Raw genomic sequence first — 27269 nt, 5'->3', positions numbered from 1 at the left:
TATCTGATACACTGAATATCATTTATTTATTTTTTAGGCCTTCTTTTCAGTTATTATCTTCTGACAATTTTTTGGTGATATAGAAGTAAACTGACTGCCATAGTTCTGCTGCACAGATATGCACCTCAAAGAATCAGTTCCCAAAGTTAGGTACTCTTGTTGGCACACTCAGTAGAGATGCTGAGAACTGTACGGGTCCTGGAGACTGAATTACAGATACAGAAGGGGCAAGGAGGCAAAAAATAATAGAAGAGGAGAAGGAGATGATAAACACTTTAGGTCATTAAGAAGCAAGGAGGTGAGCACACCTCTTCAACATGAACATGCCGATCTTACCACATTGATGACAGCGTTGTCCAAGGCAAAGACTGGGTTTCAAGAGACCAAAATGCATTATAAGACCACCATCACCTTGCACTTTCCCATTAATTAATTAGTGAATTTATAAAGGTGGTTATTGCAAGGTATCTGTGCCACAGATTAAGCCATTGAGTGAGTTAGTGGCAGAGCTTAAATCTGGTATCATCCTGGAACTAAAGATATTTTAAACTTTCCAGAGTGGTAGTGGTTACTTTTATCCCAAATATAGTTGCAGGTGCCTCAGTGTGAAAGATCAATTACATTTGGGTTAATTAGGAAAAGGAAGCAAATTTTCTCAATTACAGAGTAAACTTTCAGCTGGAACTAATGAAGTGTCAGTCTGATTTTTATGAAAGTTCAAATTTCTATGGCTGGCTAGGGGTTAGCTAATCCAGACATCGGCATGCAAATTGACTCCCGATAAATTTTTACATTCATTTTAATTTCTGTTCTGCCATTTTTACTATATAAGATGGGAAATCTGTACCCTTTGCCTTCAGTTATTCTATTTTATTCCAAGTCTAGCTTTTCAGGCAAGTTTTCAGAACCAAACCCAGGACATTACAGTTCCCAAGTCACATATACCCAAGAATCAGAAAGGTCCAGAAAACAGGAAGCCTGAGTGGAATAGGGATGGTGGAAAGCTTTATGTCAGTGATTAAAATGGGATGCAAAATAGGAACATAGAACAGGAACAGACGTGAATGTAGTTCAAAGGAAACAATAACGAACAACTTGTTATTCAAGTTGAGGCCAACATTTAAAACATGCTGGCTGCTGTTCTGCTCAGATCCAATTAAATCTCTGCTTCTTCTCCAAATTATGATTTACATTCGCTGATTTACATAGTGCCTTTAAAGGAAGCGTTGTCTAGCAGTGCACTAAGCTCAGACCTGGCAGACAAGAGACCTGAGTTCAAGTCTCTGCTCTGCCAGAGACTCCTTGTGTGACTTTGAATGATAGACATAGTGTGCTACAATTTCAACTCATCTGTAAAGTAGGGACAGCAACACTCTGTTATTTCAGAACAGTGATGTGAGTCTTGATTCATAAATAGTTGCAGTGTTGAGACCCTAGGAGGAAAGTAGTAGTGCAAACATATTACTCAATCAAAAAAATGTGCATGCAGGAATTGCTTCACCCACTGCAGAAATGCAGCCACTTCTGGTGTGGAATCCAACAGGAGTGTAAAGTGTATAGCAACATTGCACACCAGCTTAGGACAATAAATAAATACTAGTGTGGTGTTTAAACTACGCCGGCTCGCTCCTGCTGGAATTTGAGTAGGATTCCATGATTAACACCCTAATGGCCCACATTGCTTGGGTCATTTAAAACTGAATTGGACAAAGTACCAAAGTCTGGGCTGGAGGAAACACTCCTATGGTGGAGGATGAATGGACTAGATGGCATACTGCTGCAGGTCTATTACAGCACTCACGTCTATTTTTCCACTTTAAAATAATGTTAAATGTCCAACACACAAGGCATGTTGCTACTTTCTAGCTGCCATATCTTTGTGGGCTCACTATTTACCTTTAGGCTAGGATTTTTAAAGAGGACCAAGGGAATTAGGTACCTAAATCTCATTGAAATTTAGCAAGAGTTGGGTGCCTGGCACCTTTAAAAACCCACCCTTTATACCTAATTGCACAAGATATTTAGAGTCAGATTGTGATAAATATGCAGAAAAATCCAGTAGTGCGCTCACATGCACAAGTCCAATACCAAATTATTCAAGCTATTCAGAAAAGGAAGTCTGCATTGGGCCTCTAAACATCATGTGTATCAGCTCTAATTGTGTCTTGAGTTTTAACCATGACATAACCCTTTTCCAGCCTGGGTGATTTGTTCACTTAGCTGCAACCAACTGTTGGTTTTCTTAACCTGTTTTTTTTGTTTTTTGTTTTGTACTCTGGATGTGGTTTTGATCCAATTTTGATCAGAACACAAGTCTACTACAAACATCTAGTTAATGAACACCAGAGATTTTATTTTTCAGTAAGTAATGTCAAAACACAGCTTCAAAATGGGAACCAACAGTAGATTAGAACTTTTTACAGTAAAATATCTTGAATTTCTTACCTCGATCATTTAAGATTCATCAAACTCACAGCTTTAAATGCAGCCTACTTTTGATTAAAAAAAACCAACAACAAAGGTATTCCAAACATGAATGTTGCTATTATAAGCTATATTAGTTGTCAACGAGAACAGAATAGGTGATTTGCTCGAAGTTCTACATTCTAAAATTGAACATTTACATCACAATTGGTCAGAATCCTACAGTATAAACCACTTGGTTGGTACAGAGCATTGCTCACCTAAATTTCAAAGCTACTCTGGCCTAAAATTTAAGAGGAATTTAAGAATGTGCACAATGGGCTTAGGCTTCAACTGATTCTGTGAGACGAGAAGAGTTCTTCCCATATCTTGATTGGTAAATTAACAAGCAGTAAATTAGGGGGAAAGAGAGCCTCAGAGTTATATAGTAGAGTATTAGTATGACTTAATGGCCAGAACATAGGACTGGGAACTAGGAACTCCCAAATCCTCATCCTCCTCAGCTGGTGGTTCTTTGTGGCCTTAAACATGTCACATAACTGGTCTCAATTTCCCTTCTCATAACACGGAGATGGTGATACTTACTTCCCTACCTCCTGAAGGTGTTATTAGTTAATATTTGTAAAGGACTTTGACCCCTGACTCTCTGATCAAAAGCCGATTATATTTTTCAACAGATTTCATTACTGTATATTCTAGCTCCCATTACATTCTTTAAATATGTCAACATTTCTAGGCTAGCAAACCATTCTCCCTTCCCTCATACACTGAAGCTGTTTGTTTATGAGGAATCTAGGTTATTTATTCCAGGGGCACAGTGCTGGGGACATTGTATAGCTGAGGTATTTGCTACATGAGTTCAACCATGCATTAGTTCCTAAAGTTTGCAAGATTTAACTTCAGCCTGATGTCTGCGAATTCCACAACTGATGGCACTCCATTGAGACTACCCTGCCCGTTTCATGTTCAGCTCTGGGTTTCATCTGCAGGTGGCGTTGTTGAATGCAGCTGCCTAAATATAGAAATGGCTGTGTGCTAGCCCAAAAATCCTGAGCTATACCTTCTTCAGTGTACCATTTGGGATAATTGTTATGGGTTCTGTAACAGCCTGTCAATGTACTGGAGATTCATACAGATAATTCCTCAATGCTAATGGGAAGGGAATGGTACATAAATTGCCCACACATGGATGAAAGCAATTGCAGTGAGTTGTTACTAGCAAGTAAGTACTACGCTGCCATCTGGTGGACATTAACTTTGACTCATAAACGAGAGAGATCAGAGCTGAAAAACCATTTTTGTTGTGCCACCTATCATTATAAAGAAAGTTAAACTTTGACGGTCAGTGAAAGTGGCCAGATTTAGAACATTTTCCTCCCATTTCACTTCAGTGTAAACTGGCTAATTGTTGTGAGTTCTTTAAAAAGATATCCATGGTTATGTTTTTGTTTTGCACGAAGGAGAGGTGATTGGATGGTCCAAACAATTATTATCAAAGAACTGTTTGCTTCTAGTTTGCTGCTTCAAATTCATTCACATTGGGACAAACTCAGAGGATGAGAGGGATATGCGGACAGATGTCCCCTCTCAACCCTTAAAAATTGGTCCAGGTCAGGCTTGAAACATCAGTGAGGAAGGCACAGAAATTTGCACTGTTAGCTGAGCTCTACTGGGTGGATTAAAATTTTCATTCTGCAGCACCTTTTACAAGCACTAAATCTATTAAACAGAAATATGAAACTAAAGTTACTTTGGCACGCCTGAACCTATTGGTAAAATAGGGATACTATTACTTACCAACCTTTGCAAAGCACTCTGAGACCCTAGGATGAAAAGCACTATTACAAGAGTAAAACACTGACAGTCTCCATGCCAACTTCAGTGTTTGCTGCTGTGCTTATCACTTTGATAGTATTTATAAGGTTAAGTGACAGGGTATATTTGAAATGAAATTTTCCAGATTACCACTATCTTGGTGTCCTCGTATAAGCTTTCAAAATAACTCCAATGATCTAAATTGCCCCCTGCAATCAAATTTATTTTTTCTAAATATCAAATACCACCCACTGTTTGTTTAGCTAACTGAAGCGTAGTAGTAGCGTGCATATCAATTTGGTTATACAATAATTATTGCAACAGCATATAAAAGTAATGTATGTTGGTAAATGGGTTAAACATAAAATAAAGCCATATACACCTAGCAAGAAAAAAATGTATCTTGGAAACACTGATATATCAGATCTGTTTAAGCTATTACGATGGTAGTATCAAGTGCCACGGCTTCTACTTGAATCATGTGTTTATGATTGGTCTACCCCTTCACGTGGATATTATATATTGATTCATGCAGTGCCTCTCAAGCTTTGAAGTGCTTTACAGAATTACAGATTATACACACATCTCCAGAATGCAGCAGGCATAACAACAACATAAGGAACCCCACACAACTATTTAGGGATAGGAAGGGAACTACCCTCACCAGTAAAGTCAACAGGTGACATTAGGTAAACAAATGTTTCTCATAAAAAAAATGAAGGTTTTGTATTTAAACACCAGATGGTTTAATTAGCAAATAGGAGTAACTGGCTGAATGTTGTTTCTTTAGAAGTATTTGACCATATAATCATTGGACTTGATTTTCAGTTTGTCAGAGTATTCTCAATTTGACACTTCTAAGAAGTTAGCTCTTATAACAATGTCCTTTTTTTTGGGAGGGAGGGGAAGAGGGTTTCATTGAAAAAGGACTAAAACAAGTGTTACCTATTAAAAATAGCATCTCTATTCATAAATTTCAAAACAGGCAAAATGCAGGAAAATGACAAAAAATAGGGTTATAGGGTAAAAAAATAAGTGTCAAATACCACAATCAACTACCACCATCAAAACTTATCCTCTTAATACAATACAGCACTGATGAAGCAAATGTGTGGCTGTTGTGTGATACAGTTCAGAAAGCATTACTTCACATGACAGATTTTTTTAATTAATAAGGTATCTATTTACAGGAACCTTATTTCCCCAAAACCTGGGAAAAACAGTAGGTGAATGCTAAGAACATAATTCTATTTCACTTATTTAAGTTAAGATTCTTGCTTATGCTTTTGGATAAGCTCAAGTCATTTGTTTATAGTAAGACAACATGTCATCTAGACTTTGGTAAACTGGTTGCTGATCCTCCAAATTGTTGCAGTAATTCTGCATCGATGGAAACGGCTTGTTCTGTGTTGACTCCTGTCCCAGTTCCTCATGAGAGGATCCAAGCTTGTTCCAACTCTGGCTTTGGTAGTTATTGGCTCTCTTTTGACAAACAAAGTAATTGGAAGGTGGTGCAAATTCTGGATCTCGTTCATCTGCACATTTCTTTGACCATTGTCCAAAAGTAAATTCTGTTAGATAGGAAAAACATGGTAACTTAAAAATAAATTTGACTGTACAAAGATCATTTATGTTCCCTTCCTGTGAGGGGATTTATTCTTCAGTGTTTAACAGAAATGGAAAACTGAATTGATTGAAGTAATCTGCACTACAGCCTTTCACTTAATTTCATCAGTATTAAGCTGACACTCCACTTGCTTCAAACCTCAGGAACCAAAACACTTTAAAAAATATTTTAAGACAACTTTTACCCCTTAGGTTAAAGAATATTGGTTATTTTAAGAAGACAGTTGCTAATTGTAAGGGGAAGCCCATGTTCTAAATGAGATTAAAGCAGTAACAACCCAAAGATATTTAAAAATGACAATTATGCTAGGGTAGTCAATGAGGTCGGAATGTGCTATGACCTGTGATGGTGCTTATTTCATTACAATGGTAGGCATTTCAACTTCTATTACAGTCAATCGTTTCCCATGACAAATTTTTAAAGGTAGCTTGAAATGGCGTGATGACAGCTCAAGTTCACGATAAATACGTTTTACATTGAAGATGACCTGAACAGCTTTTTACCCCATGTACAGTGGTACAGGAACCTATCAACTGATTATAAGCTGTGGATTTGTACAACGTATAGCAAAAAGGGGCTCTAGTTCTGAAGACAGCCTTTTTACGCTATTTCAATACAAATGTTAACTTCAGCAAACAAAAGTTTCTAAACAGAGCAAGGAACTGCACATCTTACAGTGCTTCTGGTGCTACAAATTGATTTACAAATCAGACTTGTAACTATTTTTTCAAATTTTATTTGTAATTTAGGTCTACACACTATTTGTAGAGAAGTGATTCTCAACCGGGGGTCCAAGGCCCCTTAGAGGGCCGTGAGCAGGTTTCAGGGCGTCCCTCAAAATAAACCACAGTGCAGGGTAGGCATTAGACTCGCTGGGGCTTAGGACAGAAAGCAAGAGCCCAAGCCATGCAGGACTGAAGCCAAAGCCTGAGCAACTTAGCTTTGTGGAGCTCCCTGTGGTATGGGGCCATAGACAATTGCCCTGCTTGCTACTTCCTAACACAAGCCCTGGCTTTTAATCTACTGGATATGCAGAAAACCAGTTGTTGTGGTACAGGTGGGCCACGGAGGTTTTTATAGCGTGTTGAGGGGGCCTCAGAAAGAGGTTGAGAACCCCCTGTTGTAGAGTACCATATTAGTAGTATTGCAATAGTATAGAATCATAGAAATGTAGGACTGGAATGGACCTCGATAAGCCATCTAGTCTAATCCCCTGCACTGAGGCAGGAATAAGTATTATCTATACCAGTGGTTCTCAACCAGGGGTCCGGGACCCCCCTGTGGGGAGTGAGTAGGTTTCAGGGGGCCTAGGTGCCAGAATGTGAAGCGAGAGGCCTGAATGCTCAGGAGCCTAATTCCCTATTTCAGGTACCTAAGACCTAGTTTTGGCTCCAATGCGATGCACAAAACTGCTGCCTAAACCCCTGTGATGGAATGTATAAATGCTGAACCGGTAACTAAGGGTTAAAGAGCTGCTGTGGGAAAGGCTGGTCCCACTCCTCCAGCCCTATCAATAATGTCAAGGGTTGAATAAAGGGCTTAAAAACATGAAGTTCCCAACAGTTGCTGGGCAGGTCTGGGAGAGAGCAGATGGCAGCTCTACAGTTCCTAAAGAGGCCATCTGGAAGCCTTCGGAGAATGGCTAAGGGAGCCCCCCACCCTGTGCCTACAAGGAGAACAACCCGGGGGTACTGGCCAGGTACAATAGGTTCAGCAAGTCCCAAGATGAACCAAATAGGCAGTTGCGGTTAGGGAATCTGAGACCATACACAACGGACATGGGGAATGGGAGCCAAGAGTCACCTCAACATAAAAGGACTGTTTAACATAATTAGTATCATAGGGACCCTAACCTAGGCAGATGGGAGAGTCCTAAGGATTTTCCAGTGCCTGCCCAGTAGGAGGCGCCCGTCAGCAGCTTGAGAACTGTGACACCTCTGTAGGCACCTAAACTCACTCATGGTTCAGGGTAACTGTCCTTAGGCACCTATATGCTGCCTCTGGGCATGTGCCCTACTGCCGTCTTCTAAGTGTCTGGATGCCTGTGTCCTCCACCTATGCCCCAGAGTGATTCACAAACCAGAGGAAGATAAGCATTTGCCCACTTAAGTTGTGGCCTGATCTAATAGACGTGAGAATAGTGCAGCTCACCTTATAAATTTTAGCCCAGTGATTAGAGCACTTGTCTGGGATGTGGGAGTCCCAGGTTCAATTTCCTCCCTTAGGCAGAGAGGGAGAACGGAGTGGAACAAAGGTCTCCCACCTCTCAGGAGAGCACCCTAATCACTATGCTGTGGGCTATTCTGATGTAGGGCCCTCTGTCTCCCCTGTTGAAGCTGTTCCACTGTGGATAAATAATGGAATGATTAGAGCAGGGGGACTGGACCCAGAGTCTCCTACCTCCCCGGTGGGTGTCTTTACCACTAGGCTACAGAGTCTCTCTCTTGCTCTCTGGCCCAATGACTACTTAAATATTTATCCACAGTGGAACAGTCACTGGGTGAGAGAGAGAGAGCGCGCGTGCAAATGTATACAGCCCTCGTCAGCATTTCCCCTGGGCTAGGTTAGGCAGCTCTCCACCTAGCATGTTGGCTTTTGTGAATCAGAGTCTAAGGTTCCTCTCTCCCCATTCATTGTATATCAGCCTAAGTGCCTAACTCAGACTTTGTAAATCCCAGTGCTGTTCCAGTGGTTTTCTAGCGCCTAGATGTCAGGCGTTGTGTCACAATGCTCCTTTGGTGCACTCTGGCCAGAGTGCCTGAGATTAGATTAATGGCAGGGAGTGAGATGGAAGGAGTGAGTCTTGAGAAAGGATTTAAAGGACAGTAAAGTCACTTAGCATTCAGGAAAAGGAAGATGCTGCCAAGTGTTACCACAGCATGAATAAAGGCAAGGGCAGAGCGGAGGGCACACATACATTAATGATTGAAATATAAAGTTAGTTACTTTCTTCATAGAGCATATCTGTTCACTTCTAAGAAAAAGTTTGGCTAGTTAAATTAAGTTTACCCTCATGTGCTGTAGTAGGGTTGATGTTACCTCGTAACCAGAAGGCCAAAGGCCAGATATTTGTATTCACTATAAATTAATTTGGTGGTCCTAACTACATCACTTAACTCTTGACAATTTGATGAATATGTGGCTACAGCAATTTGTAACTATACCTCATTATGAGGGAGGGCCCTCTCTTCAGTTCCAAATTTACTACTTTTAACACGCGCACACACACACTCTTGCATTAAGTTCAAACTACGTGTCCACACCTCCAAGGATCTGCCCAATGCTGCCTACATCTCTCTCACTGTTTCCTCTCTTTCCCCCACTTTTCCCATCTTCTTACATGCACTTTCCTTCACAAGAACCATGGAACAGCCTCCACTCACTGTGTGCCAACAGCCTTTCTGCCTTTCCTTCAAATCCTTCCCTTAAAATTCCCTTCTACCATGGAAGCATTTTAGGGAAAGTGACCTCGCTCTACATATGCCTCGATGGTGTCCGTTTATGTAATTTGGTGCAATACTCTACCTACTCATGCAGTTACAGCTTAGACTCTTCTGTGTGACACATCCTGCCCATCCACACCGCATAGTGCAAGGGTCAGCAACCTTTCACAAGTGCTGTGCTGAGTCTTCATTTATTCACTCTAATTTAAGGTTTTTTGCATGCCAATAACACATTTTAACGTTTTTAGACAGGCTCCTTCTATAAGACTGTAATATATAACTAAACTATTGTTGTATGTAAACTAAATAAGGTTTTTAAAATGTTTAAGAAGCTTCATTTAAAATTAAATTACAATGCAGAGTCCCCCGGACCAGTGGCCGGAACTCAGGCAGGTGACTGCCACTGAAAATCAGCTCGCATACTGCCTTCGGCACACATGCCAGAGGTTGCCTACCCCTGGCATAGTGTAAAGTTACAGCAATTATTTTTGCATATCAGGATAGGTTATAAACTAAAAAAAATTCACACTTCAACCTTCTTCCATCAGTATCTTTGTATGGAACGCAAAAACCTGTGTGAAGGGTAAGATTATGTTATGTTACAGCAGCTGCTCCTGTCATAGTCAAGGCTGTCACTCTCTTTTTAGGGCTCACCATAAAGTAATGACAATGTAAATTTAAAAGCAAAAGGAAAAGCATATTACTTTACTTCTCAGGATCATGATGTATAAAAATGACACTAGTTCTGATCCCATTAATAAACAGTGTTTGACTATACCATGCTACGTTCATAGTTCAGTTTTCTTACCTTTCCCTTTATCCCACTCTCGAACATAGGGCACACCAGCCTTTGTATCTTTTCTCTCCTGAATGACCACCTCCACTTTTCTACTTTCTGCAACTCTAGGAGCCACAGGGGCTTCTGGTTCAGCTGGCAGTGGTCCAATAACTTCTTCCTCTTCTTTTGAAAAAGGGAAAAGAAATTTGTTATCGGTTTATTTTTCAAATATTATAGGATGAATACATGACAAGAGCTACTCCACATTCACACTAATAATGTCTACAGCAGTTATCTAATTAGAATGAAATGCACCTCACTAGGCAGGTGTCTTTTGTTGGTTTTTAATTTACTGTGTATTAGTTCAGAAGCCACAGTGGATAAGCCAGACAATCTAGAAATGAATCTATGACCCTTCATTAGATTTTCAGTGTAAAAGAAGGGACGGCTGAAAATGTATTGCCTAATAACATACCTAGGAATAGGCTGAGTGTTCTACTGGCAATGGGAAATTAGGAAAGAGTGAAAACATTACTCGCATGTATCTCCACTTCAGTGATCTTAGAAAAAAGTTGTGTTCTTATTCTGATCTGAAAGAATAATACTTAACATTGATATACTACTGTTCTGCATTTCCAAAGCATTTTACATTTAAGCACTCTCTCATTACTGGGAGGTGGAAAGTACTAAGTCTATTTTACAGATGAGGAAGCAGATAGTGTGACTTAATACCACAGATGGAGCCAGTGGAGAGCTGGGATTAGAATTCAAAAATTCATTTCTGCAAGTTGTGAAATGAGGCCACATTCCCTTTACATTTCTGACATTCACCTTTTTCAGAGCTTGTAATTTGCATGTTGCCTCGAATTTGAGTTCATCCACACAAAAATCCTTAATCTGAGTGAGGTTGCTGACCCATCAGAAGGTCTAAGCTAAAAGTCGAGTTGGCACAACTTAGCTACGAACACAACCACTCTTGTGTAGCTTGAGTGTGATTTCACAGTGTGGCCACTCTCACTCAAGTGGAGTTAATTTAAAAGATAACTCAAGTTAACTCTGCAATGAAGACATACACTCAATTGTGTAGCATTATTTAATCTCATCATGCTCACCCACAGACTGCTGTTACTAGAAGGTATTCCTTTTTGTACCACCAAGTTACAAATAAGCTTTGGAATGTGTCCATTTGTGCATACTGAACCTTTTACTTAAAAAAAAAAACGTTCACAAAAATCACATGGCAGAAGGAGTTTTTCTGCATACATAAATTAAGCTATAGGCTTAATAGCAAACGTATGCCTCCGATAGCTGTGCACAGTCATCTGAATACAGATTCTGGCCCTTAACTACCACCTGCAATCACTTTAATTCTATGAATATACAGTATCTGACATTCCCTACAAGACAGCTCTAAACAAACTGCTTGTATTTCTTCACACCTCAATTAATTGGCTATCATTTTTATCCTCGCTCATTAAAAAAATCATTCCAAGCTAGAAGTGCATATATTTAAATGGTGACCTGCATAATTCTTTCTGGCAGATGTGAATCTAAAAGGCAAGACAATGCACATAACACAACACTTTCCTCTCCATGGAAAGAACTATTTTTAGTATATATGATTTTATACCTATGTGCAATTAATTTCAACTGTTAATTTTTTCAAAGCCATATAATATATTCAAAATATATAATGTTGATATTCAAACACAGATATTCAATCTGAACAGAATACTTTCCACAATACTGAGGGAGAATGTTTTAAAACCAAGATACTTGTTACAGACCATACCTTCATTTTCTAGTTTGTTTGCTTCTTCCTCTAGTCCATCTTCTCTTAGTCTCTTTATCTTTCTTGCTTTAAGTTTAGAAAGCCTTGTTTTCAGAACTGCCTTTCGTTTTTCCTTTAAATGTTCACGTTTAGTCCTCTGGTCTGTGGTCTTAACGGTAACCGAAAATGTTCATTAGTTAATCCTGTATTTGGTTGTAGTCAACTGTGCATCTCCTTCAATTATACCCAGAAATGAACTGATTATCAGCTGCACTTTCTCAATGGGGAGGATAATGACCCCATTCCTTGAATACAAACTTGTACACACTACCAGGCATAATACTTACTACCATTGGTTTAAGCTGTGAACATGGTACAGTAAAATGTGGCTAAGTATGCCCAACAAAACATGTCTCTGTCCTAAGTAGCTTGCTACAGAGAGGCATGTGGAAGAGGTGTAAGATACTTATTTCACATACAAGATGAAAACTTCCAGAGAGTAGAAGAAACAGGTTTTTCACTGAAGCTACACCTAATCTCAACTCAAAAGAAATTCATGAATGATAAGCCAAAATGGGGGAAGGGATTTATTTTAGGATTTCAACATTTATTTTATGCATGTAACTTTGTACCTGTTCCTGCAAACCTTTCCCTATATTGATAGGATAAAAGCCTTTCAAACATTTTATTATACTGAGAAATTAATACAAAAATGTAATAATTGAAAAGTAGTTCCTCAACTTTAGGGACCAAATTCCAGTGGGTAGGAGCCATGGTTGTGTATTTATCAAGACTGCACACATACAATTATTGCAACTGTGCAAGCAAATGGCGTTCTGAAGTCTAAATATCCATTCACTGACACAACTACAGTAACACTTTCATGCATGCAAACTTCAGGTTACTTCCACTGAAAATTTATTTCTAAATATTTTGCCTTTCAGCATCAAAGATCATGAGTGGACAACTACAGGTGTTGATGCTCTGCAGTTCAACATCTTACACAAGTACTATTTTCCAACACATTTACTACATGTTATACAGTGCAAGGTTCCAAAATTCTGTATAAAGATGGGGATCCAAGGCTGTTCCCAGCACAGGCTACGGATCTACTTTTAGCTTCATACCTGCTCTCTTAGCATTTCCAAAGTCTCCATTTGCTTATTTCTCAGTGCTCCATCACGAGCAAAGGCAAAGTAGCCAACACCAAGTTGTCTGGCCTCTGAAAGGAACAATTTTCAACAGTTAGGTTTCATCAGATTTACAGCTGCAGCACCCTTGAAATCACCAGGGTATAAGTTATTGGAGAGACTCATTAGGTCATCTTGCCCACTGCCCTGCCTGACAATAGCATTAGAGTGTTATGTCCAGTCTAGTTTTAATTGACTCATGTGATGATGCTTCCCAGCAACTTCTCTTAGAAGACTAGGTTTTTTTCCTTACTTATTTTTTCTGTCAGTAGATGAATGCATGCTATTCCTGTGTAAATTAAGTGGCTATTTCTAACACAGTTTAACAAGGAAAGAATATACTTATACTGGAATATTTTTTATACTTCCTGATGAATTACACCTTCTTCCTCTAAAAACCATCTTCCAGTGAAGATAAACCATACAAAGGAATGAATATAAACCATTTTCTCTAATGTCCTCATAATGTATGGGTCCCACAGGTTTCTTTAGGGCCTCTTCTTCCTCTCTTTCCCATTGCTGCCGCTGAAGTTCTCGTCTCATATCTTCAGACAACAAAGTCTTCTCCTCAGTGCCTTGTCTAGTAAAAAACAAAACCCAAACAACAAAGTGTAAAGGTTCTTTGGTATTGAACAATGAAAGTATGACAACAGCTAAGCCATTTTTCATTACTCATCAGAAGTGTGGACATAGTTTGCAGAACACTAATGGAAGGCACCAAGGTACTACAGTCGTGAGCACAGTATGGGAATTTATAGTACATTACAGAATAGAGGATGGAGGAAAGGATATGATACCACATCTGGCACAGCACAGTAAAATAATTCTAATTAAACATCCTTAAAAAGAAGTTGATACCATTTTCACAGGCATTGTGAAGTCACTAATAACTGAAAATAGAAGTGAGAGATGATCAGTGCTCAATAGAATAGTCACCAAAAGTAGAATAACAGCAACACTTTCACCAATGTGAACTGGATACAAAAACGTGAATAGCATTTATTTGTTTAATGTAAAATGATGAAACATTTAAATGAGGAACCTCAGTAGCTGAGGTAGAAAATACTTTTATGTTTTCTCTTGGGAGGCAGAAACATTTCTTTCCCTCAATCTAGCTAGGCTAGAGCAAAATATGATTGCAGACCACTTATCTAGGTGAATACAGAGAATGTACTTCCTATGCAATTTTATATTCTTCATTCTGTTTTGAATTATAAAGAACAGGCTGCAGAATTTTCAAGGAGGAAAGCTTACAATTCAATAATATAAATGCTCAATTATGGCACATTTCATTCCAATATAATTTTCACTTCTGCCATTAGTTTTATCAGAATAGCTGTAATTAACTATTCAACTGGAGTTCTAACAAATTCACTCAGAACGTCATGTATTTGACTTTATTAAAAGCCTTGAAATCAGATCATCCAGGACAAAAATATATATATATATATCTGCTGGGATTCTTTAGGTTGAGGGCACACTAAAATACAACTTCTATAGAAGGACCACAGTTTTTAAAAAAAACAAGTCAAGTACCAGATAGGCTGCTAAATTAAATTTAATAAACTTTTGTTTGTAGGACAAATATGAGCCAATGCTCTACAGTGAAGTTTTTGGATTTCATTAGCATTTTCCATCAGAATCTGAGCTTTAGTAGTTTATAAAAATTCGGTGTATTTAAGTTTGGCATACATGGCCTCAACTCAGGCACCATTCAAAATGTGAGGGTACGTCTACACTGCACGATTATTTCGAATTAGCTTAAACCGATATTACAAAACAGATCTAATAAAATCGGTTTAGCGCGTCCACAGTGAGATCCCGAAATCGATTGTTTGCGTCCATGGTCCAAAGCTACCATCGATTTCAGGAGCGGTGCACTGTGGGTAGCTGTTCCTCAGCTATCCCATAGTTCCCACTTCCGTGTTGAGAGCACAGTGCCTGATGGGGCAGAAAACACTGCCCCGGGTGGTGCTGGGTACAGCCTCACCCCTCCCTTTGTGAAGGCAGCAGACAACCCTTTGGCGCCTTTTTCGCGGAGTGCATTGAGCAAACGCCATAGCACAGCAATCTTTCCCTTTTTTTTTTCACGTGGTGGTGGGGGGAAATAAACTGAGGAGCTGTTCCCTGAACCACGCCAGACACTGTGTTTGAACCTACAGACATTGGGAGCTCAGCCAAGAATGCAAATAATTTTCAGAGACTGCTGTGGACTGTGGGATAGCTGGAGTCCTCAGTACCCCCTCCCTCCCTTCATGAGCGTCCATTTGAGTCTCTGGCTTCCCGTTACGCTTGTCACGCAGCGCTGTGTATCCTGCAGTTTTTTATTCAAACGCTTTGGCGTTTCGTGTTCTGTAACGGAGCTGGATACAACAGATTTGTCTCCCCATACAGCGATCAGACCTAGTATCTCCCGTACGGTCTATGCTGGAGCTCTTTTTCGATTTCAGACTGCATCGCCAGCCGTGCTGATCAGAGCTCCACGCTGGGCAAGCAGGAAATGTAATTCAAAAGTTCGCGGGGCTTTTCCTGTTTACCTGCCCGCTGCATCCGAGTTCAGATTGCTGTCCAGAGCGGTCAGTGCTGCACTCTGGGATGCCGCCCGGAGGCCAATAACGTCGATTTCCGTCCACACGAACCCTAATCCGAGTTATCACTATCGAATTTAGCGCTACTCCTCTCGTCTGGGAGGAGTTCCGAAATCGATTTAAGGAGCCGTTTAACTCGATATTAATGACGACGTCGTGTGAACGGGTACAGCGTTAAATCGGTATATCGGCCATTAAACCGATTTAAAGTCGCAGTGTAGACCTGGCCTTAATCTACCACACACTTTTCAGAGGATGAGTTCAGTTGCCAGTGAAATGAATAGCTTAGGACAAATGCATGTGTTCACAGAGGAAGTTTTGATAAAACCACTACCAATCTTGTGGAAGAAAATACTTTCTTTAGAGAAGCCATACCTTTTCCCCTGAAGTTCTTTATCCATTTTAAGCAGATTTGGCAAATCTTTCTTCATACAGCGTCTAGATCGGCCTAAGGAATCCACATAATCAACCCTGTAATGAAAGTAAAAAGAATTTCACACAATTTATATTCTCAGATTTATAGTACTCTTATCCAAAGGATAAAAAAATTAACTGAATACGTTCCATAAAGAACATTCACATTCAGGGTGTTAAAGTTACCTCCATCCTAACAGTTAACAGACCTAGTTTAACAATTAAAAGGACATATTTTTAAACAAGGTTTCTGACAGATTTATCACATTGAATAAAATATCACTCATTTTGAGCCAACTGTCTTCCTTCATAAGACAGTTTGAAAACTGTTTACAAGTTACAATGTCATGTAGTTCCCAAGTCAAAATAACATTGCAAGCATAATATTTGCTTCCTGTAGTGAAAATAATGATGCAGCACTGACTTCTCACACAAATATTAAATTGCTATAGTATAATGCAATTATCAGTCTATGGCTCATTTACTAAGAGCTTCAGTAATCATTCAACTGGTTTAACAAAAGCCTAGGAAATCAGGCAGAATGTTGTTCCTTTGAAGCTCCCTTTACATAGTGTGATTTAGGTAAAGCTCTTTATCATAGTGAATGCTCCACTTAAAACTGTGGGGAGAATAAGAAACAGAGGTACTTATTGTCCACCAATCCTACACACAGTTCTTTAGCATTAAACAGTTCTTGTTATGCCATTTTAGAAACTCAAGACACACAGACGACAAAGTATCGCTGAACCAGAGTACAAAATAGTCCCAAAATACTAAACTTTTAAAGATTTATTGTTTCATTAAGTTATGCTTTTTAAATAAATGTTAAGGGCACTGAGGGTATATCTACACTACAATTAGATACCCATGGCTGGCCTGTGCCAGCTGACACAGGTTTGCAGGGCTTGGGCCAATGGGCTGTTTAACTGTGGTGCAGACATTCAGGCTCGGGCTGGAGCCTGTGCTCTAGGACAGTGCAAGGGGAGAGGGCTCCCAAGCGTGGGCTCCAGCTCGAGCCCAAACTTCTGCACTGGAATTAAACAGCCTCTTAGCCCGAGCCCAAGTCAGCTGCCACGGACCAGCTGTGGGTCTAACTGCAGGGCAGATATACTCTTAGTATTAGTGCCATTTATTTTTACCAAGTAAATTATACGACAATTGAAAAAATATTTCTATCAGTGACCTCTGGCCCAAGAGTATACACATGGCTGGAGAATAATTAGTGGTATATATTAATCCTATGGTACTGCCCAAAGGCCTCCAATGAGATTGGAGCCCCATTGTGCAGGGTGCTGAGACAAAGTTCCTGGAGGCTTATCAGTAAATAATTAGAACTGTCTTTTTCATTTTCTTGAGGTGGGGTGAAGACAAGTATATAGAAGGTGAACACATTGGCTTACATTTCTGATATTTAAACTTGATAAGGGCACAGAATAACTAGACAGTTTCACCTTAGACGTAGAAGTATACTAGTATTACATATTTCTACTCTGTTCAGGTTTACAGCTTTCTGATTCTTCACTATGGGCCTACTACCCCCCATACGCTGTAAGAAACAAAATGACATTCTCTCCTGTCTTAAACTAATAAATTGAAAAACTGTAATTCTACTTTTCAGACTAGTTATTGTTCAAAGCTGATTACAGGAGTAAAACCTCCATCTGCATACACTGTTTTCTTTATGAACAGACAAGAAAAAAATACCTAGCTAGCTAGGTTTCATAATTATTTATAGTATCTTTGCTGAAAGACTACTGGCCACCTGAAACTTAACTACAAAAGGGTTTTTATGGGTAGTTTAAAATTCTAGAGCTTAAAGAAATGCTGTTAAAGCACTGTCTTCCTCCATATAGAGAAAATCTGTACATACAGTAATGCCAGAAACCCAAAACTCCTGCTGACTTTGAAAGTCATGTGATCAGAGGAAATTACTACTTGAAAGGGAGCAGGGTTGTTTCAGTAAAAATTAGTCTAGTTAAATAATGCTTCCAGGTAGGAAGTCTGATTTACTGTCTGCATCGATAAGGGGATCAGAATTCCCATAACTTCAGCAGGAAAACATATAAGACGTTTTAATATCATTCTTATTTACAGCACATTTTCTTGATCAATACATCTCAAAACAACATCAATTGTGGGTCAGCAGTTTAAAATTCATAGTTGTGGAAGGAAATGTTACTTGCAAATATGTTAACAGTCTGAGAAACTTGGAACTTCTGGGTCTCTTTCTGGAAGATCAAAGGTTTTCCCTTTTCAATCTAAAAAGGCTCAGTTTAAATTAGTTACCTTATGCACTAGATAAGAATGATTTAGCTTTCATACAGCCCAGCCTTCCCCATACACTGAAACTTCTAGAATTCCCAAGTCCAGCTGCACTAAGCAAGTCAATGTCGTTGAGAGATGAGACAAAGTAAGGGGGAAATGTGTTCCATAAGGCATATAAATTATGTTTTCTGAACCTATTGCATTCTCCTCTTTTATATAATGGCATTAAAAGAAAAATAACTGGTAGATTACCTAGTTTAACATTTTGTCTCAGTGATCTCAAGGGTAAAAAAAAAAAAAACCCTATGAAGCTAAATTTTAACTATTTGAAAATCAAACAGGTACCAGACCCCAAAATCTTGTTTGTGAATAAGACTGGCGTCTAAACATCCCATTTCCTCACTTTGAAAACATAACCCTATTTTAGAAAGGAGGTCAATTGACATAATCTGGTCTATGTAATGGAAGTCTTTCCCTGAACTAGTTCAGAAAGCTCAGTAATGCCTGCATGGTTATCCATCCAAAGGAAAGAGTTGGATTTGAGGAGGTATCTTCACACAATTACATGCTCTTAGTTTTGACATAAGAAGAGAGACAATAATTGCACTTAGATAAAACTAAACTAAAAATTTTACATAGATTTAAAAAACAACTTAATCTTAAACTATACACAAATAACCTATTCTACCTGGAGTCTTTCCTGCAGGGTGAGAAGACACGTGAAAAAATGCTTCTTAAAGGGAAAGAATGTTGTAATCACAAGTGATGGATTCGTATCAGCCAGAATGATTTCTTATTCAAGATGTTTTATAAAGTAGACTAAATGCACATGAGATTATAAAAAAAATAAAAACAGATTTGTCAGACTTGTTCTGTCCATACGGTATTACCAACCATTCTTCATTTGGGTCCTGTGGGGGTGGTATTTCTATTTCAGGTAGTGTCTTTTCTTTATCTTCCTCCTGTTCTGATGCCTTTCTAGCAGTTTCACTCTCGCACAGATCATGTATTTCTCTCCGTTTGTCTATGATCTTCTGAGTGAAATCCACAAGGTACAAATCCTCAGTTTCTTCATCTAGGGCAGAAAAATCAATTCTTAGATAACACGCATCAAAAGAACACAACTGAGCAAGAAATCAATATGGAATAGCCACAATCAGTTTCACAGCTGCAAACAATGCCCTTGACTATACTATCAGACAATGCTTTAATCTCATCCAGTGTCAAGAAAATTCAGCTATATGGGATGAATCGTATTTCTGTATGTAAACTTTGTTTATTTAAAGCAATTAATTATATATATATCCCAGAAAAAAGTTCACAGCAACTGTGCTGATACCATCTTTAAAAAAATATATCTTTATGCTAATTAACAGTTACAATACTAATTCAAGTCCTAACATGAAAATGAAATGGGAAGTAACAGATTTAAAATTGCTAATTTTATTAGAGAGAACAAAATAGTTCTTTGACAAGTAAACTGTGAATATGAAAGAGATGAATGGGTACAGCAGGCTACTACATTCAATAGTTCAGTTTCCAATGATGGTGTTTATAGAGGACAATTACTTAAGACTGAATTTAACGTAAGGATGTGTAGAATGCACCTAAGCAGTCACTTGAGTTCTCTTTGCAAAAAGGAGAAGAATGATGAGACTACATTTTATATGATGGATCTTGCACATAGAAACTAGTGAAAGTGATAGCACTGAAGGATTAAATTGAATCTGAGCCTTTCTACTATTAACTGTCACATGACACAAAGAACTGGACATGTGCTGAGAGGAAAGTGGAAGTGTGCACATGCATTAGAGATGGTTAAAGCTGGAAGGTGAGAAGTCAGACCCTACTAGCTACTGGCATTCACATATGGACCAGCCAGTCACCTCCTCTCTTTCCCAAGTTAAACTCTTCATATAGTGAAAAGGAAGCATGCAGAAGCATAGATAAAAGCCAAGGATGTCAAAATGACAAAGTAACTTTACTTTTCTAGGGTTCTATGCTAAGAAACCAGAATATATTTCTCTCACTTGATGATCAAGCCAAATGATTCCCATATTTCTTTCCTAGGGCGGACTGTCCTTCAAAAAGTAATATTCTTTCCTTAGCGCTGGCTTTTCTCTCTCAGCAAAAATAATCTTTATCAATCAGCTTGTACGCTGTGCCTCCAAAAAGCTTATTTAGTATAAAAGCTACATTTATTGATTAACAGAAGTACTGTATTTTATAGCATAATAGCTGTCAACTATGAGACAGTTAAGGCAGCCAGCTTCTAAAGTGACCAAATAAAAGCAAGGTTTTTAAAATGTATACTGGTTTTATGCAGGTTTTGTTCACCTGGAAAGTCTCCTTTTGTCATCTTCTCATACAGCTTTGCTTTCTCTTCCAGTTTCTGCCTAGAGGAAAAGCAGGTTATATTTATAGTATGATTCCAAGTACATCACAAACAGAATAGTCTTTCAGTATTTAGACCGCAATGGAATAAATGGTAATAATGTTTGATATTTTCCCTTAGAGATGAACTGCAAGAGTTTTTAACCAAACAATGGCTTAGGGGACACTGCAGGAAAAGCACTATTTTTCTTACACTGCTGAAGGTATCAGTGAAGTTATCAACCATAGCAAGTGGAATCTTAGAACCCAGAATTCAGATCTTAACAGCTAAGCAAAGGAGGAATTTTGTTTAAACTGTAACTGACATTTCTACGAACATACAGATTCCTGATTAGTCTGTATGGTGAACAATTTTTAATAAAGTAACATAGTTCACTTCAATGAGATGATCAAATAGGCAGCAACATATAATGTAAGTATTGTACATCTCTGTAATTACAATTATCTAGATGACAGACCAAGATAAACTGTACATCAGCCCAGAACCTCTCTATAGTAATTACTTTCAGGCAACAAGATATGGAGCACAGTGTACAAGGCATGAGATACCATTTGCCAGGAACGGCGAACTGTGGCCACTGGGAGCTGCAGACGGTCAATGTAAACACTGTCTCGTGGCCCACCAGCAGATTACACTGACGGGCCACATGTGGCCCGTAGGCCGCAGGTTGCCCACCACTGATCTAAATGGACACAGAAACCAGGGAGAATATCTTAAAACTAGCTCCTGGAATGGTTTACACCTATGTATCCATAAGAGATGGGGAATTTATAGCAGAGAACCAGCAGATGTCACATTTTCAATGTATATTTTAATTGTACAACTAACCAAAACAGGTCATTGACCTGTAATTTTCCTCAAAAAAAATATATAACTATATATGTATACTACTATATATATAGAATGAATAGTATATATATATCTATTAGTATAGATTAGGCTGATACTTAAATAGGTAAGAGACAGTTTTCTGCAAAAATTATAAATAAGTATTCTTTGGAGCATAAAATGTTGATTGTGATGTTTGTATCCATGCTTTTACTGAAATGGAAGAAAATGCTTTAAAAGAAAATCTATACTCTGTCAAATTTCTGTGGATAGAATAATGTAAGTGTAGACGTCTCACAATGCAGCAAGTGGAGCAATGAACAAGCAATTAATCAGCTGCATCCCAGCAAAAACTGAATAGCTACCACTCTTACCTGCATTCTGCTATTTGCATGATTTCTTTTATGCAATTTGTTACAAATGTAAAAAAATTCTACAAAGCATTTGTTCCTCTTATTTATTTGTATTGCTGTAACTTAAAATTTACCTCGCTTTCTCTAATGTTTGATCTTCTTCTATCTTCTGCTCAACATCTTTCTCAGCTCGACTTGAAACCCCTGTGTTCTGCTTATTCCAAATGCTTGGTTTCTGTGGAACATAGGTTTTTAAAACACAGGATTTCAACCTTATTTGACCACTAAAAAAAATAAAAGTAAAAAAAAAGAGAGGCTCTGGAGTTATTTATCCGCTTAAACATTCTTCGTATAATCCTGCTGCTGTGATGTGACAAATAGCATGTGTATCTTATATTTATGACAGCACAGGAAGGAGAACCAACAAAGGGGTTAACATGAGTTTTTTGTTTTTTTTTATTTAAAAAATCTAGAACACAAATTTTATTCTTGAACAGCTATAGATAAAGATAATAGTTGCTTACTGGACAATATTACTAAAGGAAAAGCAAATCTAAGAATAAATTCATATTGTTCTTGGAGGTGAAAATTATCAGGAAGAATGATGCCAAAGACTTAGTGTGAGAAGTACTGATACAAGTATAGTGTACAGTATCTCTTATGTGCTATGAGAACTCGGGTTCTTAATTAGATACGGTCAATAAAAACAACATTTTAAAAGCTTCATATACCTTAGTCACTGACCTTTTCATACAGAATTACATAGCCTGTTATGGGACTGATATTTTTCAGCATTATAACCTGACCATTTTCTTCAAAATGACACCTAATTCCGATCTGTTTGCATAATTCTTTCAGATGTCTATTTCTAGTTCTACACATTACATAGTGACAAGTCTAACTTTTAGCATGTAGAGGTAAAAGTGCTGCATGGTCTTCAAACATAGCAATACTACAGTCTACAACAAGATAGCCACAAGATCACAAATTCATTTGGTCTGAATGTTAAAAGTAAGTCTGAATATGACTGAAAAGTCAGGTTTATGCAATACATTATTTTAGAAAAATGAACGGAGGTTTTACTGCAGTAGAGATTGAAGTATGAGATTGCAGGGCATCTGATATTATTTCCCTCAATATAAATGAATAGGAGCTGATGGCAGGGAATTTTCCAAGAAGATTAATTGACTCTGGAAAGTGCTTTCCTAGTCCAACTGATCATGGATTTGTCAAAATTCAAAGCTCATTTTTTTCTTGCTGGCATTTAAGGAGGTTGGGGCTCACAGATGGGTTAAGTACATCGGTTAAGAGATTATTTAAATGCAGCTTTGCAATATAATTGAATGGTGACTTTTGTTTTTTGAGAGAGACACTCAACCGGAAATGAGTCAATAGAAATTTGATAAATAAAGCCATCACAACCTTTGTCCTACAACTGGAAATGAAACATTGTATTAATAACTTTTCAGATTTTCTAACGGCTTGTTCTTCAATTCTGGGAGATGCCTAGAAAAACTAAAAGAAAAACAGAAAAATAATGAGTAATGATGGATATTTTATTTCTACCTTGTTTGTTGTTTGGGGTTTTACAGAGAGTCCAGCATCTTTCAGAAGTTTTTCCTTCTTGAATTCTTCTTGCTTTCGGAAGAGTTCAGCCTTTAAATCTACCAACTACATCAGCCACAATAAAAAACAACAAAAAATCATTTTAACAAAATAATTAGGGAATTTCTAGAGTCTTATGTGAGAAATCAAGAGTTTACACCTGTAAAAAAAATAAACTGATTGCATTTCTGATGTAGAAAATAGGAGCAGTGATTTGAACACGAAGAACGTTGTGACATTTGCAGCAATATGTAATCCAAAATAATGAGATAGGACATAACATGATTAGGTGGTTAAATAAATTAATTAAAAACTTCCATTTATATTACTGATCCTTCACTCCAAAATGGAAAATCTGCAGGAACAAAATGGGCATAATCTCCTACAAAGTTTTCAGCAACCAAAGACTGTAATAAACAATAGTTTGTTTTTAATTTAAAAAAGTAACCCCTAAGGAGATTTGCTGCCAAGCAAAAATTTTTTGGTTTTTTTTGTAAAAAGGAACTAGCTGATAGACATTACTCTTTTTTAAAAGTACCTTCTTCCCTGCTGCTTTTAGACTTCCTTTTTTATATAAATATGAATATGTAAATCCCATTGGTATTAATCATCACCACAAATGTTAGTTATCAAGGCCCACATTCTTGAAGGTATTTAGGTACCTAACACCCATTGGCTTAAATGGGAGTTAGGTGTCTAAATACCTTTGAGAATCTGGGCCCAAGAAACTTCACTCAGCAGGTGCATTGCTTTTGAACAATTGCCTTCAGGAGTCTGGGAGGCCCTTTTAAAAACAACCAACCAACCAAAACAAACATTTATGATCTGATGGCTTCTTCAGCCAGTCCTACACTAAACTAATTTCTACAAGAAATTTAATGAAGCTGTTGGTTGCCCTTGATATTAAAATTTTCCACAAACAGAATGGTACTAACCATCCAAGCTTTTCCTGAACTGTCAGAAGTGCTAATGCAAAAGTTAATTAGATGTATGTTTTGGATACAACCCTATTTATTTTCACTGCTGTGTTTCAATTAAGTTGCTAGATTATATTGACACACAAAATGCTGAAGCAGCATTAATAAAAATAATGGAGTGAAACTATCAAAGACTTTAATGAATCAATGAAAGATGCTTAGACTACAAACAAAAGTATACCAATGAACATAAATGAACAACAAAATGCCACCTTATTTCAGGTTATGTTTAAGTTCTGACAACCTCTTAGGTATGAATGAAGTTACCTACTGCTTTCACATTTGAGACTTTTGTAGAAACTTAACCTCCCATGAAGGATGCTCCATAAACAAATGTTTAATAGGAATGTCTCACTTAACCAATTTTAATTCCATTTAAGCATACCCTTAACAGCAAGGGAATATATCAAGCTATGGGAAATCACTTAACTGTACCCTAACGTCCACAGAAGACATTTCCAATGACAGTCAGAGACTATGCATCTTCACAAAAATTCCTTCTGCCTCCAAAAAAAAATAAATCAGAAAATACATTCACATTCATCTCCTTCACAAAATACAAACCCTAAATATAGCCTGAGTAACATTAGCAAATTCAGCACTGACATAGGTGCACAGGTGAAGTGTTCAATGTGCTGTGTTTGAAGGGGAAAGTGTAAGGTCACAGGGCTACAACTGCCATGCCAAAGCATAGCAGCCTCCCACAGAAAGACACACTTTGAGATATTTGGATAAAAGGTATTAAGTGCAAGCTATTTTTACATTAGGATTTATTTTTTATTAATAGGGTTGAGGTGTTGGGGGTGAGGCAAGAGACAATACCCCATGTTTACTGAATGGCATTTTGTTTTCTCATGCAGGATGGAGAAAGACTATTCTTAGATGATGTTGAACCTTCTGTATTTAGACCAACCCAAGGATTATATAACTTTGTGGGTATGTAACAGGGCACACAGACCATTTTACAGCTCTTAAGGGAACCTTCATTGTCCAGTAGCACCTCATCCCTATTTCAAATAATAAACACACTCAATAGGTAGAGGAAAATAAAGATCACCAGCTGGGATATACAAGGCACAGCTGTTTCTTCAAACCTAGTCTACATGGGGTATAAAGTAGCTGTGTTCTTACCAGGACCCAATCAGGGCAAAGAGATGAGTGCTGCAATTCTAATACAAATCCTCTCAGAAAGAGGCACTACCTGGGTAGAAGGAAAGAATTCCTAGAAAGCTCTTAAAAACTGGGTAAGTACAAGTTTTGCCTAATTGAATTTGTATTGCATGTAAGTGTAATTACTAACCAAAATAAAATAGCTCAGATACAAAACCCTTAATTTATCTGTAATGAGCTACAAACCAACTGATTTAAAAACCCACGGGAACTTTCCAGGAGGGGCTAAAACTGATGTTTAAGGTTCAGACAAGAACAACAGAAGGCCATTCACATCTTATAAATGGTTCTAAAATCCTTTACTGTTTGCTGTAGTACATCAGAAAGTAAAAGTTTTTTTTATATTTGGCCTTTGGGGTTAGGAAGGAATTTTCCTCCAGGGCAGACTGGCAGAAACCCAATGTGGGGCACAGGACGCTTGCTGGAAGATTCTCTGCATTTTGAAATCTTTAAACCATGATTTGAGGACTTCAATGGCTCAGACACAGGTTTGATACAAGAGTGGGTGGATGAGATTCTGCAGCCTGCATTGTGCAGGAGGTCAGACTAAATGATTATAATAGTTCCTTCTGACCTTAAAGTCTATGAATCTGGACACACACATTTGCATCTTGGTAACACCCTGTGGTGCTGTCTTATGATGCACCACACCACTTTAATCTGTGTCTTCACATAGCAGAATCACTACATCCACTGACTCCAGCCAGGTGGAGACTTGCCATTCACCTACCCTGGCCAAAAGGGGATGAGCTGGAGCTGTACAGTCACAACACGACGACATTTCCTGTACGGTGCAGAACCTTGGCGCTGATGCGCTCACAGCGCTAGGAGGAGCCAGGCTTGTAGGGTGATGAGCAGCTAGACACAGCTACCCTGCTCGGCCCAGGGGGGGGTTTCTTCAGCACCCTGGGAGAGGAGAGCGAGTGTAGTCTCCCTCCTTCCTCTCCCCACCCCCGTGGGCCCATTCCCCAGCTGGGGCAGCGGGAATCAGCCTGGGGAACAGAGCAGGGCAGGCAGCAGGAACCAGCCTCGGACATGGGGCTAGCGGGGGAAGAGGCCAGAGACCTCCCCACCCTGACCAGCAGCACTCACCGAGGCGACCGTGACCTCCAGTGGCTTTTTCCTACGGTCCATGGCGCCTCTGCGCCGGGGCACGGGAAACCGGCTACGGCGCACAGAGTGGACCCATAAACAACACAGAGCCCGTCTCCCTGTTGGCCGCCATCTTGCCATAAAGCGCCGCTGAGCGGAGACCTCCTGACTGATCGCGACAGTGCCGTGAAGCGCGAATAGGAGGGTGGTGGTTTCCCCGGCGCCATGATGGTGAGGTCGGCGGGCGTTGCTGTGGCCTAGGCTCACGGGGTTAGGGAGCAGCCCTCAGCCCTGCCCGGCGTCCGCGCCGCTGCTGCCTTGTGCGGGGATCCGCGACCGTGCTGCTGCTGAGAGACCCCCGCTTTCCTCAGGCCGCCCTGGCGTTGCCGGCAGCAGCCCGGGAACCACGCGCTAAAGGCGACGGACCAGCCGCGTGCCGCCCGCAGGAGCCTGAGCGGAGCCCAGAAAGCAGGGTACGGGGCTGGCCACGGGCACCATGAGACTTTTTTTCCTTCATTCGGGGGTTCTATTTGC

The 27269-nt window shown here is 39.0% G+C and overlaps 1 protein-coding gene across 2 annotated transcripts; it reads right to left on the bottom strand.

The window, feature by feature from the left end:
- Positions 1–2332: 2332 nt before the first annotated feature.
- Positions 2333–26893, bottom strand: CCDC174 (coiled-coil domain containing 174). Of its 2 annotated transcripts, none has more exons than XM_032784287.2 (11): positions 26736–26893; positions 23458–23562; positions 22026–22126; positions 20653–20711; positions 19210–19390; positions 16012–16107; positions 13492–13628; positions 12986–13080; positions 11880–12027; positions 10118–10267; positions 2333–5810 (listed from the first exon to the last, which is right to left on the bottom strand). In XM_032784287.2, exons 1-11 carry the CDS (start codon positions 26874–26876, stop codon positions 5536–5538), a joined length of 1488 nt encoding a protein of 495 aa, XP_032640178.1. In that variant the 5' UTR covers positions 26877–26893; the 3' UTR covers positions 2333–5535. The 2 variants fall into 2 exon arrangements, with proteins under 2 accessions (XP_032640178.1, XP_032640176.1); XM_032784285.2 differs by having other exon boundaries at positions 10118–10270; positions 26736–26892.
- Positions 26894–27269: the final 376 nt, after the last annotated feature.

Source organism: Chelonoidis abingdonii, chromosome 17 (genome assembly GCF_003597395.2).
Source record: "Chelonoidis abingdonii isolate Lonesome George chromosome 17, CheloAbing_2.0, whole genome shotgun sequence".
NCBI classification, from domain to species: domain Eukaryota; kingdom Metazoa; phylum Chordata; order Testudines; family Testudinidae; genus Chelonoidis; species Chelonoidis abingdonii.
Note: the sequence above shows the minus strand (reverse complement) of the source record. Positions and strands in the feature narration are given on the sequence as shown.

Bases quoted from the DNA above. Each gene is read 5' to 3' on its own strand.
- CCDC174 (XM_032784285.2), bottom strand. From the start codon at position 26,876: ATGGCAAGATGGCGGCCAACAGGGAGACGGGCTCTGTGTTGTTTATGG. The intron at 23,563-26,735 runs GTGAGTGCTGCT...TGGCTGATGTAG, and splicing joins TGGAGGTCACGGTCGCCTCG to TTGGTAGATTTAAAGGCTGA. The intron at 19,391-20,652 runs GTGAACAAAACC...TTTCTGCCCTAG, and splicing joins GACAAAAGGAGACTTTCCAG to ATGAAGAAACTGAGGATTTG.